At 37.6% G+C, this 12099-nt stretch overlaps 1 protein-coding gene across 3 annotated transcripts in view; it reads left to right on the top strand.

Annotated features, from left to right (window-relative positions):
- The window catches only part of ASAP2 (ArfGAP with SH3 domain, ankyrin repeat and PH domain 2), a 96095-nt gene that overhangs the window by 23256 nt on the left and 60740 nt on the right, over positions 1-12099 (top strand). For all 3 annotated transcript variants that reach the window (XM_068937217.1, XM_068937218.1, XM_068937219.1), the window contains exons 2-3: positions 3899-3971; positions 7798-7943. In XM_068937217.1, coding sequence (XP_068793318.1) covers positions 3932-3971; positions 7798-7943 — 186 coding nt within the window. In that variant the 5' untranslated portion in view covers positions 3899-3931. The remainder of the gene's footprint in view (positions 1-3898; positions 3972-7797; positions 7944-12099) is intronic.

The raw sequence follows: 12099 nt of genomic DNA, 5'->3' as shown, positions 1-12099 counted from the left end.
TAAACTTGGTGTTTATACCTTTTTCTGTGTCTCCCTCTTACACTAGTAAGGAGCTCAGGTATGAGCCTTTCAGTTCAGGAGAGACCAGGCTACAACCTGTTTGTCCAGGCGGAGGTTTATTTAACTAAGCAAGCATGGGATGTGGGCAACCAGCGTCATGTCGCCCAAACATATCCTGTGGATCATTAGCTCTCTAGGTGAGTGATGGCCCATGTATCCTTGGGTTGCTGGGGATCATGAGATCCTTTTCAGGAAGGTGGCTTGTTCTGCCTACATTTCAGGCAACTCTTCTCCCTCTTTATTTATAACCCTTACTGTGTAACGGACAGTGCTGATTCCCTTTAGCTGTCTGGATGGTCTAGTTGATTTTAAATTTGCCAAAGCTTGTTCCTAGTAATCTAACTTCAAAACTTTAGCAGTGCAAGAAGAACTTTGTTTTCTGTTCCTTGTTTCACATCCTGATAGATGAAAGCGTCACCTGTGTTACCTCCCCATTTTCTGAGTGTAATTTTTCTGTAAGCGTTTATCAGCATCAAATATCCGGTGGTTCAAAGAGAAGTGTGTAAGCTGGTAAGACCAAAGCTTTGGTCCCTCTCCTTTTTTGCACTTGTTCTATTTTTTTTAATAGAGTGAGAGCATTTCAAAGAATATGTAGCATTCAGTAACTTCTTTTGTTTCCTTGTCTTTAGTGGAATGAGATCTCTTATATGCTCGTATTTTCATTTTTCATAGCTATATCACTTTGGCACGTCGCCGTTATTCTAGAGTCATCTGGTAAATCAAAATCCCTGTCCTCCTTATTTTTTTCTGACTGAACTCCCAGTTCATGTATATATTTTGTCCTTGGATAGATGACCATGCAGTCTTTACTGTTAAATTTCTTCCCATTATCGTTCATCTTATCAACTAATACCAATAAATCCTCCACATTCTTAAAGAATGAAGCATAATTTATTTTTGTGACAATATGTTCATTTTGTTAATTTCAGTGTTCTTTTAAGTTTCACAAAGAAATACAAATGCCTGGAGTACTGTAAGTCATAAATTCTCACTCTGAATTTTTTTTTTTTGAGTGGAAAAGGGAAAAAAAATAACACGTCGAGTCTATTTTGGCTTGTCGCAAAAGCAGGACACTTTGCTTCTTGGAGAATTTTTCTGTGTTTTCCATGGATTGGATAGGATCATCTACCTGAACAGAAGCTGAGCCAAGTCCTCAGCTACAAAGCCAGTGTCTGCTCAGAAGTGATACTTAGCCTGTTTCAGTCACGCTGGTTCCCTGAATGTTTCAGATTGGCAGCGTTCTGCAAGCTCAGCGCTCAATTGTCACCACAAAAAAGTGGTAGCAGTTTCCAGAGAAACAAAACCAGTTTTTATTGTAGCTGGTGGATATGTGAGGAAAGGTTGAGACTAATGTAGTGCTAAGGATTTAAAAAAAAAATGTAGCTGATGGAGCTAAGAGGATAATAAAAGCGTTTACTTCACTCATGCAGCCATTTGTCGGATTCTTGTTCAGAAATGTTCTTCAGCAGGAGGACTCATGTTGCTGCTCCTCCTATTCATTCCTATTTTTCTATTTTCCTTTCGGTTGTGTTGTGTTAAGGGGCTTCCTGCTAGCCAGAGTTATTTTTCAGCGGAGTCAACTTTCCAACTTTTTTTTTTTTTTTGCTTGCATCATTTTAAACACAGATTGCTTCTCTGCTGCGGTTTACCAGGCAGCCCCGCAAACACTTAGACTGGCACAACTCAAAGGCAGGAAGGGGAAGAAGGGAGGACCCAAGTAAGCCTACCCTGGCTGCCTAGAAAATATTCATCAAATTATGGCCTTAGGGTTTGGTTGCTCTGTTGTCCTCGGTACTGTCTGTGGGGTTTTATTTTCCTTGTCATCCTTGTTTTGAAATTTTATGTGAACCAGCTGGCTGAGGTAGCTAGAGGTTGGATTTGCAGTTGCCAGTATGTTAGCTGTTGTTCCTGTTGGACCCTGGCTGTGCTGTGTCTTGTGCTGTGTCTTGTGCTGTGTCTTTTCCACTCCCTAATACCAGTGAAAGCAGGAGTTGGCTGAGAGATTTTTGGCAAAAAGGACGACTTTGGTTGCGGAAGAGGAAAAAGCTGTTGTTGCCTTGACAGTCTGTGCTTTCTGACTTAGGCAGTTACGGACAGACTTTTTGAACTTTGCATCTATCTAGAACCCTTACCGCAGGAATATAAGGGGTTCATAATTCATCTAATACGTTCATGCTTCCAATAGTTTTGTTTTTTGAAGAAATACTGTCTTTTTTTGAAGAGGTGCTCTCTCTTTTTTTTTTTTTTCCAGAACTGAGTTGCAGAGATTAAATAATTTATCAACAGCACACACAAATCTGAGACTCGGCTGGGAACTGAATCTATAACTTTTAAGTCTCTGGCCATCATCCTTCTCTTTCTGACTGTTATTTGTAATGCTTGCCATTGGAGATGTTCCTTTCTCTTTGCATCAGAGGGCTATTACCCTTTTGGAGACAGGCTTTGATAAAATTGTCATTCCTTTGTAGTCAGCTGATCAGATGAGCACTTTTCTGAGGTTATTCTTAGAGATCACTTTTATACACAGTCAAGTAGTTGGCTTAGCCTGCTTCCATCCAGACAGGTCATTATTCTTAACCTTTGAGGTTGCATTGTCTACAAGTTTATTTTAATGGGCGCAATTCAGATCACTGAACTGGATGAATAAAGCTATATATGACCTTTATGGGCTTTCTTAGAGATTTTTCCGTTGCTCTGTACTTCAGAATCCCAGGTAAGAAGGGCTCTGTGCTTCTCTTGCTAATATACTTCCGATGTGAACTCTAAGGCACTGGAGGTAAAATTTGCACTGGGTATTATAGTACCTTGACAGTATAATGTTAATATTAAGGCAGCATCTAACTCTGGTTTCCATGGAATGCTGCAAACATTTTGCTCAGCTATTTGTGCTCTGAATGAATTCAGTTTAAGAATACTGTCTTAAATATGACTGATAGTCTTTATTTTCATATTCATTATGTTAAAATAATCAGAAAGGGTCCTAAAGAGTGACTTTTATGTATTGCTTGACTGGTACAAATGATTAATGATAAAACAACAGTAGGTCAGATTCATTACTGATGCAATTCACTGACATCTTTTGAATGAAAGCTGGAATGAATTTGGTGCCTTTTTTTTTTTTTTTTTTTTTCCAGCATGTATCATGCTAAGCAGCTCTTGATGTAATAGAACCAGTAGTTTTCAGTGCTGTTCTTCAGTAAGGTCTAAAAACATCACTACCTCTGGAACTTGTATTTACATTTTCTTACTTCTTCTTCTTTTTTTTTTATTTTTTTATTTTTGGAAAAAACTTCATTTGGAAGTAAGACCGAGTAAGACCATGTGAAAGACCGAGTTGTATTTTTGAGAGATATGCAATCTATTCTGTTCAGCACAGTGCTCAGAAAATTCGTATGGCTAGGAGTGCAGTTAATTAACTAAATTATCCATGAAAACCAAAATTAAATTCCTTTTTTAATATTCCGCCTGGGGAAGTGATGTTGCTTGTTTCTTCAGCAATATCAAGACATATGATAGGTTGAAACTGTGTTAAGCTTCTTTAATAATTACACATAGGAACAAGATTGTGTAAATACTTTCATTTTGGAATACGAAGCCACTAATAAAACGAGATGTTGCTGGGTATAAGGGATGCTGATCCTCAGCAAAAGAGGGAGGATATATCTTTCTGGACATAGGTTGGGATAGGTTATATGGATGGGGGTGGGAATGATGGGCAAGTAAGTTATTAATTACAGATATAAAATTAATTAAGATAATAGTATTATAATTACAGAAAGCTTTCAGAGCACAGACTCACCAGAGGCTGAACTAGTTTAATCTTTCTCTTTCGTTTTAGGCTCTGGATGTTGACCGAACTGTTCTCTATAAAATGAAGAAATCTGTCAAAGCTATAAACGTATCTGGTCTGGGTAAGTAGATCATAATTCCTGGTAGTCTATGTCAGTGAAACTGGAGGATTTGAACAGTGAATCATTTTAGTGAATCAGAAATGGTTATATGGGTAACTGAAAAAATAAAAATTTGCATTTTAAATAGCAGTCGTGAAACAGCTGCATAACAGTGAGGTCAATAAGGATGAAATTCTGTGAGGCAGCTGAATGTAGCTAACTAGCTTACTGCTGCCAAATGGGGAAGTCACGCTCTCCTCAGGTGTGGGTACGTGCTCCTTCTGCCTGGTGGTCGACAGATCCCTAGATTAAATTTTTAGCTCACATAAAGCAATACATGCAGTGAAATCAATTTACATGAGTTTAGATGAGCACCTGAAATGGGAAAGCATGTGCTTTAGAGCTGGGGACATGGGAGGTGTGAAATTACCCTTTTTGGTTGCAGTAAGAAGTTACATTGGCTCTGCTGCTTTGTGAAACCTTAGCCTTACTGGTGACTTCCAGTTGTGTATGTTGAGAACTTCATAACAAGAGCAAGTTGAGGTGCAATTGTCTATGATCGTGACACACAAAATCAGATACTTCTCTGACAAAGAGGAAAGAAATACAAAGAACTGTTACTGTGAGCATTTTTGTATGTGCTCCAATCTGATGGAGTCTTGCATGTTTATCTTCTTTGACAAAATAAATGAAGCTATTGTTTTTGTGGATCAGCAGCAATAAGAAACATCATTTCATTGGCTTTTGTTCTCACTTTGCAGTTCATAGCAATTAGCGCTAACAAAACCTATATTATATGCAAAGCAGATAGGGCTGACAAAATCTTGGAGAGCCACCAATATCTGACAGAACTTGTGGGTGTGCTGGTGTTCAGACATAAAATTATAACAAGAAGTCCTGCTGAGGTCTGATTTTTACCAGTTTTATTGAAAGGAAGTTCCTGTTTGCTTAAACTAATGAAGCTGTTGTCTTTGGATTGTGCAGGGCCCAGTTTAACATTCAACTGGAGCTGTGTCATCTCTTACATATTTGTTTGGCACTCTTTATTCTTGCATTTACTCATTTTTGGGTTCTTGAATATACTTAATCAGTGTTCTTGTTAGAGCATTGTGGAAAATCACTATGTTTTCCCATTAAAATCACTGCCCTGTGTAATTTTTAAATTTCATGATGTCCGATCTTGACAATAAAGGTTTGAAGGTATCTTTTCCACCAGCTGAAATATCACTAACCTAACCACTTGCCAGAACTTCATGTTTATTTCCACAAACCAAAAGCTGTGGCCTTGCACTCACAAGAACACAGTTATTGTTTTCTTTAATATAGGTTCCATGTGTGCTGTGCACCTGTTCTGAGTTTTTTTTGTGTGTGAATTGAGGAAACCGTTATTAGAGGTGTAGATAGTGACCCCGGTTTGTATATAATTTAGTTTCTTACTCACCCCTCTTACCCCTCCCCTCCCAAACCTCGCTCAGATTTTATTTAGATTGACTCCAAACCTTCTGTTTGCAGGAAAGCTTCCAAAACCCATCAGGAAGGGTGAGAAGAGCGTTTTTGGGGGGTTCCATTCAGGTTTGTTAGAAAGCCTGAAAAAATATCGCTTCCTCCCCTTCAGAAGGACTTTTGGAGCACCCGTTCCGTTAGTAGTATTGCTGTAGTAACTACCCTGAGTGTTCTGCGTAAGGAGTATCTCAGAGCTGCTGTTGAGCTGCTGCTGTTTTATCTGATACATAGATCCAGAAGCACAGTCCCAGTTTTTGGGGGTACTGTGCAGAACAGAAAGCTCTTGCTTCCTGGAGGAAAAAGTCAGTGTGGTTCAAATGCTGATTGCACCTCTGGCTACGATTAACAGTAGTAGCCTATTCCCCACCTTCTTTTGCAGTAGCAACCTTCTTTTGTTCTTATATGAATTATGCCCTAACCTCTACCCTGACCTATGATTAAATAAGCTAAGCTGGATGCAGAAAGCAGTGTGGAAATAAATCAGCTTAATGAGTAGCTGGAGTGGAGTTATATCCTGTTTTGTGCTGTCCGTGCCAGTTCATACATATAACTGAACAAGCTTTGAGTGCCACACAGTAGTATCAGATGTACATCAAATAGCAGAAAATTTGGTGAGTGCTCAGCCCCTGCTGTTGATGTTGAAGAGAAGTAGTTATGCTAGCATACAGCTAGTTATGCTAGCGCTTAGTTTTTAGATTGAATAACTATATGCAAACTATCTTCTTTAGGCTCCAAATTCAAGCACTCAAGTTAGAAACCTCTAGAACTGATAATGTTTGTGTAACTTCAGTTCTGCACATACGTCATGACAATCACATGATGTTGCACTACTACTCCACAGGGCTTTAGTTTCATTTGCTGGAAGTTGAGGAGAATTTGTAGCTACTTGAGAAGTAAAGTTCCTGAATAGCTTTCTAAATAGAATTGAAGGGGGATGTGAACAGGCAGGCTTGTTTGGAAGTTGGAGCTCGATAGGTTTGTCGAATGGGTTGTTTAACTAATTCACAGAAATACTGAGAAAGAGCCTTGCAGCATGAATCCTTTGGATGTCAAATGTGTTGATGTATACAAATAGACTTAAAATGAGATTGGGTCGTTGCTTGTTTGAACTAACAGATTATTCGTCCCTAAATAATCTTCAGGGCTTCTGCTAGTCTCATCTAAGGGCCAAGAAAGATTCTTTGTTCTCAGGCATACGTGCATATTTTGGTTTCTAGGGTGTGTTTTTCTTCTGATTTCCTTTGAAACTTTAGAAACTGGGCACAGCTAGAATCAGAAATAGGCAGCATAATGCATAATTTCATGTTAACCTTCTCAGGTGCCAGGCTGGTGTACCTTGCCCGTGTGCCCTGCCTTAACTTAGTCACTAGCTTCAGGAAGAATTTATTTTTCTTGCCCAGATCAAATTGACAGAGGCTTTTCTTGTCTGCCTACACTAGCAAGTAACCCAGTGTACTAGGAGTGAATCAGTATCTTAAAGTAGTTAAGACTGAGGTCCCTCAAATCTCCGTTGTATTTGAATCAGGGGAGCCTACGTTTCATCTCATCCCCTGGGCTGCATATCCACACAACGCACGTTGTTCAAAGCTTTCTGAACAGCAAAACTGTTCGGTGTGCACTAGATGACTTGTGGTGGTACAGCCTACGCAGTGATTCAGAACCTACTGTCTCCGTGAAGCACTGCAGCACTAAATGATAGAGCGTCTGGATTAGTTGTCTCAGAAAGGAATCGAGCTTTCATGAACCAAAGCAGCTTTGGGAACTGAACCAGCCTGTGGAAAATGGGGACTGCTAGGATTTGCTTCAGAGCCTCACTACTGAACCAGAGGGCTAACAGATACGGCTTTTGTCCTCTTCTGTGATGTTGTGTATAGTCCACTCCCTAGGATGACCTGAGTGTCTTATTTGATGTATTTGGTGCTATTGTAGGGATCCAGGATTCTGGCAATACACGTGATCCGTTCTTTTTCTTTGCTCAGCACACAACATTTGCAACTTGAGAGCTTATAAAAGTTGATTATAGGAGTTGGGAACTGTTATGTGGTCCCCAGTATGGTGTGGAAATATTGTGGGTCTTTGTAAACTGGATACTTCTCAGATGATTGTCTTATTTTGATAACACGGATTGTCCTGTGTGCAGCATGTGGATAGATACACAGAAGCCAGACTTAGTGAGATAATTCATACTTCTAGCATGACAGTGTCAGAATCTAAACAATAATTTTTAATGACAAGTGAACATTGTTAGCAAGAAATCATATGAAAAGTTTTTTTTTAAATTCAGTCATAACTTTTGTAATCCCTTATCTACTGACAATATTATCATGTTTTGCTCTTTTTGAAGCTCATGTGGAAAATGAAGAACAGTACACACAAGCACTGGAGAAATTTGGAGGCAACTGTGTTTGCAGGGATGACCCAGATTTGGGAACAGCATTTTTAAAATTTTCTGTGTTTACAAAGGAATTAACTGCGCTCTTCAAAAATTTGGTAAGAATTACCCAGAGGGAAAAAAAAAAAAGATGGTAAAATTGTAATGCAATTTGTATTTTGATGGCCACTATTTTTTAAAACAAAAATCTTTCTTAGCTTAAGGAAATGTGTCATGCGTTGGCCTTTCCCCTTTCAAAACTCGAAAAAACGAGAAAAAAAAATTCCCGCAATTCTCACAGCTATATGGTTCCCACAACAAAGCATTTATAACGTATATTATAGAACACCCATGCAAAGTTGCTCTAAAATTGTAAAAACACAACTTGGTTTATTCTGTGTTCATGTTTCTTTTGCTTTACTTTTTCTCACTTTCTACTTGTATTTGTCAAGAGGGATTTTGGCGTCCCTGGAAGAGAGAATTTCTTGCTTCTCAGGGAAGAGAGTTAGGAAAAAGAAGTCAAAGGTAATGTTATAGTGACAGTAGTGTCCACTAGGGACCAGTCCTGCAACTGAAACCAGTAAGACTTAAAAGCATTCTTCAGTGGGCCAAATGGGATGGCACCAAATGGAAGAACAGGAATTTTAATTATGAATGGAGAATTTTCAGTCTCAATTTCACGTTAATCAGAGGGTCCAAATAGAAAAGATTCTGACTGCATCCTGCTAGCTGGAGATTTCCTATATTTGAGTAAGTCCCAAATTTACTGGGAGCCACCGAACTCTTAAACTAGGGGTGAGGGAGTAGAGCTGACCCAGATTCCTACAAGCACTTAAAAGTCTGTCTGCTGAAATCAATGGGATGTAGACACATTCAATGCTTATGTGAATCTAGACCAAATGTCTGTAGTTTGCAGCCAGCTGGTCATAATCAGTTCTTTGGGGAATGTTTCCAGCTGATGTGATTTAGGGCAGTGCCATTCAGTCCCTGATGCTGTCCTCTCCTTTTACCCAATCCTAATATTGGTGAGAGAGAAGAATCTAGCCCTAAACATATTTGTCAGCAGTGAAATGTGTTTCGTATCGGTCATATTGATTCGTACAACTGCATATATACAAAATATACTCTGAGATTCTGTACTGTAAGAGGCATCCTTACTCAGTGCGAGTCAGTCAGTTATCCTAAGCCGTCTCCCTTACGGGGTAGATTGTTCATATGGGAAGGGAAATAGAGTGGGTCTTCTAATTAATACCTTCTGTTGACTAAAACAACTCTCTGTCATATTTAATTGCCAACTGGTGACTTCATTAGAGAAATGGATCTATAAATTGTGATGTCTAGGTGATTTTTAAAAAGTAATCTACTAAAAGCTGCACCCTCGCCCCAGAAAATCCTTTTAATGTGTTGTATTTTAAGAAGATAAGTAAAAGCTTCAAAAAAGGGCAATTTTACCAAAAAATTATTTGTTCTCTTAAAAATAGTAATTGCTCTACTTGCAAAATATTTCTGAAAAGAGTAACTTTCTTCCACAAATTGGAAGGCAAATTAAAGACAAAATACTTGTCTATAGGAAGTGTGGTATGCTTGGACCAGTTAGACTAGTGAGGACGATGTTTCATCGGTTGCATCTTTTTATGCAAAGCTATTTATTATTTTTGTCTCATCCATGACATGGTTTTTTGTGTGTCTTATCAAAGAAATATTTCTAAATCTTTTTGCTGTGTTTTGCCTTCTCACTGTCAACAATGCGTTTTTGCTTCATTTTATATATATATATATATATATATATATATATATATATATATATAAAAGAAATGGGTATGTCATGAAATAGCAGCTGTCTTCTGTTTTTCTCAGTTTGTGGTTCTGATTTTCTCTATTTTTGAAGTGTAAAATCATTTCATATGGACAAGAATGTTATTTTTTTTCCTTACATTTCGATAGCAAAGGCACCTTCTCTGCTCTTTAATACTGGCTGATGAGGTAAAAGTCTCTGTAAGGTTCTACTTTTTCCTAATTTACTTCATATTGTTGAGATTTGAAGATTTCTGTTTTCTCCTGACAAGAAAAGGAGAAAACAAGCAAGGAGAAAACGGAAGAAATAAAAGAATCAAATACTTCCTGAATTTGGTGTATTTTCAGGAAAATAATTCTGTCTAAAAGAAATATATATAAAAAGATAATGTAAAATTCTCTATTGCTTGAAAAAACATATTTATAAACATGATTCATAAATGTATAAAAGAATTGTTAAACAAAATTATGGTTTTATTTAACTTCACCTATTAGAAATTAATAACAATGGAAAAAATTATTTGTAACGCTGGTCACACTGAAAATCTGTTCAGAAGTTCACTGATGTAAGTCTAGTTTTCTAAGAGATTACAAGGGAATTGATTGCCTAGTGTAAAAAATACTGTACAATAGTTGGAAATAATTTTGGATTCTTTTTTGCTGTAGTCATAGCCTTACATAGAACAAGCCTCATGCATTCTTCTGGTGTTGTGAAACACGTAACTCTGAATGCTTTAAGTATTTTGGTGATAAAAACCCATCCTTCTCCTCCAGTCTTTCTTTATAGCACCCAACATACTTTGGTTATAAATAGTTGCATCAGAACTGTACCCAGGGACATGCAACCTGCTGCTGTCAAAAAACATTCTGAAAGATGTCTTTTATAAGTAGAGCTATCCCTTAAGTTTCATAGGGCCGTTAATTCCCACAAAAGATTTTAGCTGAAATGAGTGGGGAATGTGCAAGGCAGTGAGAGGACCCGTTCAGACTGGAACAGATGCCAAAGCTATTAACACTGCCAGAGCTTTAGGGCTACTGTCAAGTTTTGCTTTGTCATATATTTTGATTTTATTTCTAGAAGCTGATATGTTCTGTCAGCACTTGACCTGGCTGGCGTTTCAAGCTGTAGGTCTAAAGTTCCGCTGCAAAGAGATTTTTCCTTAATCAAGATTTTGTTTTCGGTAAGGTAAAGGAAAGCCATTATAAAGCTGTTCTCCTTTAACAGGGTTTTTAAGTTCTTTTTCCCCCCCAGTATTTTAAAGGTTTCCCAAAGACACTGATCTTTTCATGGACTTACCAAGGCATCAGAATTTTAAAAAATATTTCAGTAACATCTGAAGCTTTTTGCTTGGAATCCAGTTATTCAGTAAGTACTGAATAATATTTAGTTCAGTAAACTATTCAGTTAGTTTTAAACCGTTCAGTTCAGTAAACTATTCAAGTTAAACTTCAGGTCTTAAAGCTGCTTGGATTTTTATGTGGGTTTTGCTACGCTTCTTTTGTGCGTGCACTTCTAAATACCACATAAAACTAAAAACAGTCTGTCAAGAGCTCTGGTTCCTCAAATTTGAAATGATTTATAAAATACCCTTTCAAGAGGAGAAAAAAAAGGAACAATTACTGTGTATGAGGTCCTTGTAACTACTTATCTTTGCCTTTCCAACACATTATTTTGATCAGTTTATGATATGCTTTGCATTTTTTTTCCCTTGCCTTTGCTCCAGTACCCAGCTATAGATTTTCCTTGAATTTTTTTTTGGCACTGGCGTATCAAAGAATACCAGAAGCATGCTCTAGAGGTAACACAGTACCCTTTTTGGCATGTACTTGATGCTTATTGCTTCTTGACTTATTTTTATTTTGATAGCTACCTTGCTCATAATTCTTGTCAGAATGGTAGCATCAACAGTTTGTAGGTAGTTTATATGGCACTTGCTTATAATTTTAAATACTCTGCCTTCCTAACAGATTTAGTGCCAAGTGATAAAGGTGTGAGTCTTAATATGAGAAGTATTAGGGCAAAGAGACGCTCATCACAACATGTTTGCACTTCAAATGTTTTTTCTTCAAATGCTATTCTTAGACTGCTCTGCAGAGAAGAAACAAAATCTGTAATTGCCTGTCATTTTCATCGGTACTCCCTGAAAATATATTTGATTTGTGAAAATCAAATATATAAAGTGGCTGTTTAACACGTTCCATCTTCTTTAGCTGTCATTATTCTACATATTGTTGTCCTTTGTTTTTTAATTATTTAAATTCAGTGCTAATAAAAAATGCTGGATTAAGAGGAATGGAATCTGGGAGCTGGGAAGAAGAGAGTCACCTGAGAAGTTATTCTGCTAATAATCCTTGGATTTTTAGCCAACGGAAGTTTAAGGACAGTAACGTTATTTTTCTGACCGTATGCTGCTATTTTACTTCCTTTTTTTTTTAAATGTAAAAGAAAGGAGACATGCTTAGATGTAAAAGGTAACAATT

Source organism: Struthio camelus, chromosome 3 (assembly GCF_040807025.1).
Source record: "Struthio camelus isolate bStrCam1 chromosome 3, bStrCam1.hap1, whole genome shotgun sequence".
Lineage (NCBI taxonomy): Eukaryota > Metazoa > Chordata > Aves > Struthioniformes > Struthionidae > Struthio > Struthio camelus.
This window is presented reverse-complemented; position numbering and strand designations above follow the sequence as displayed.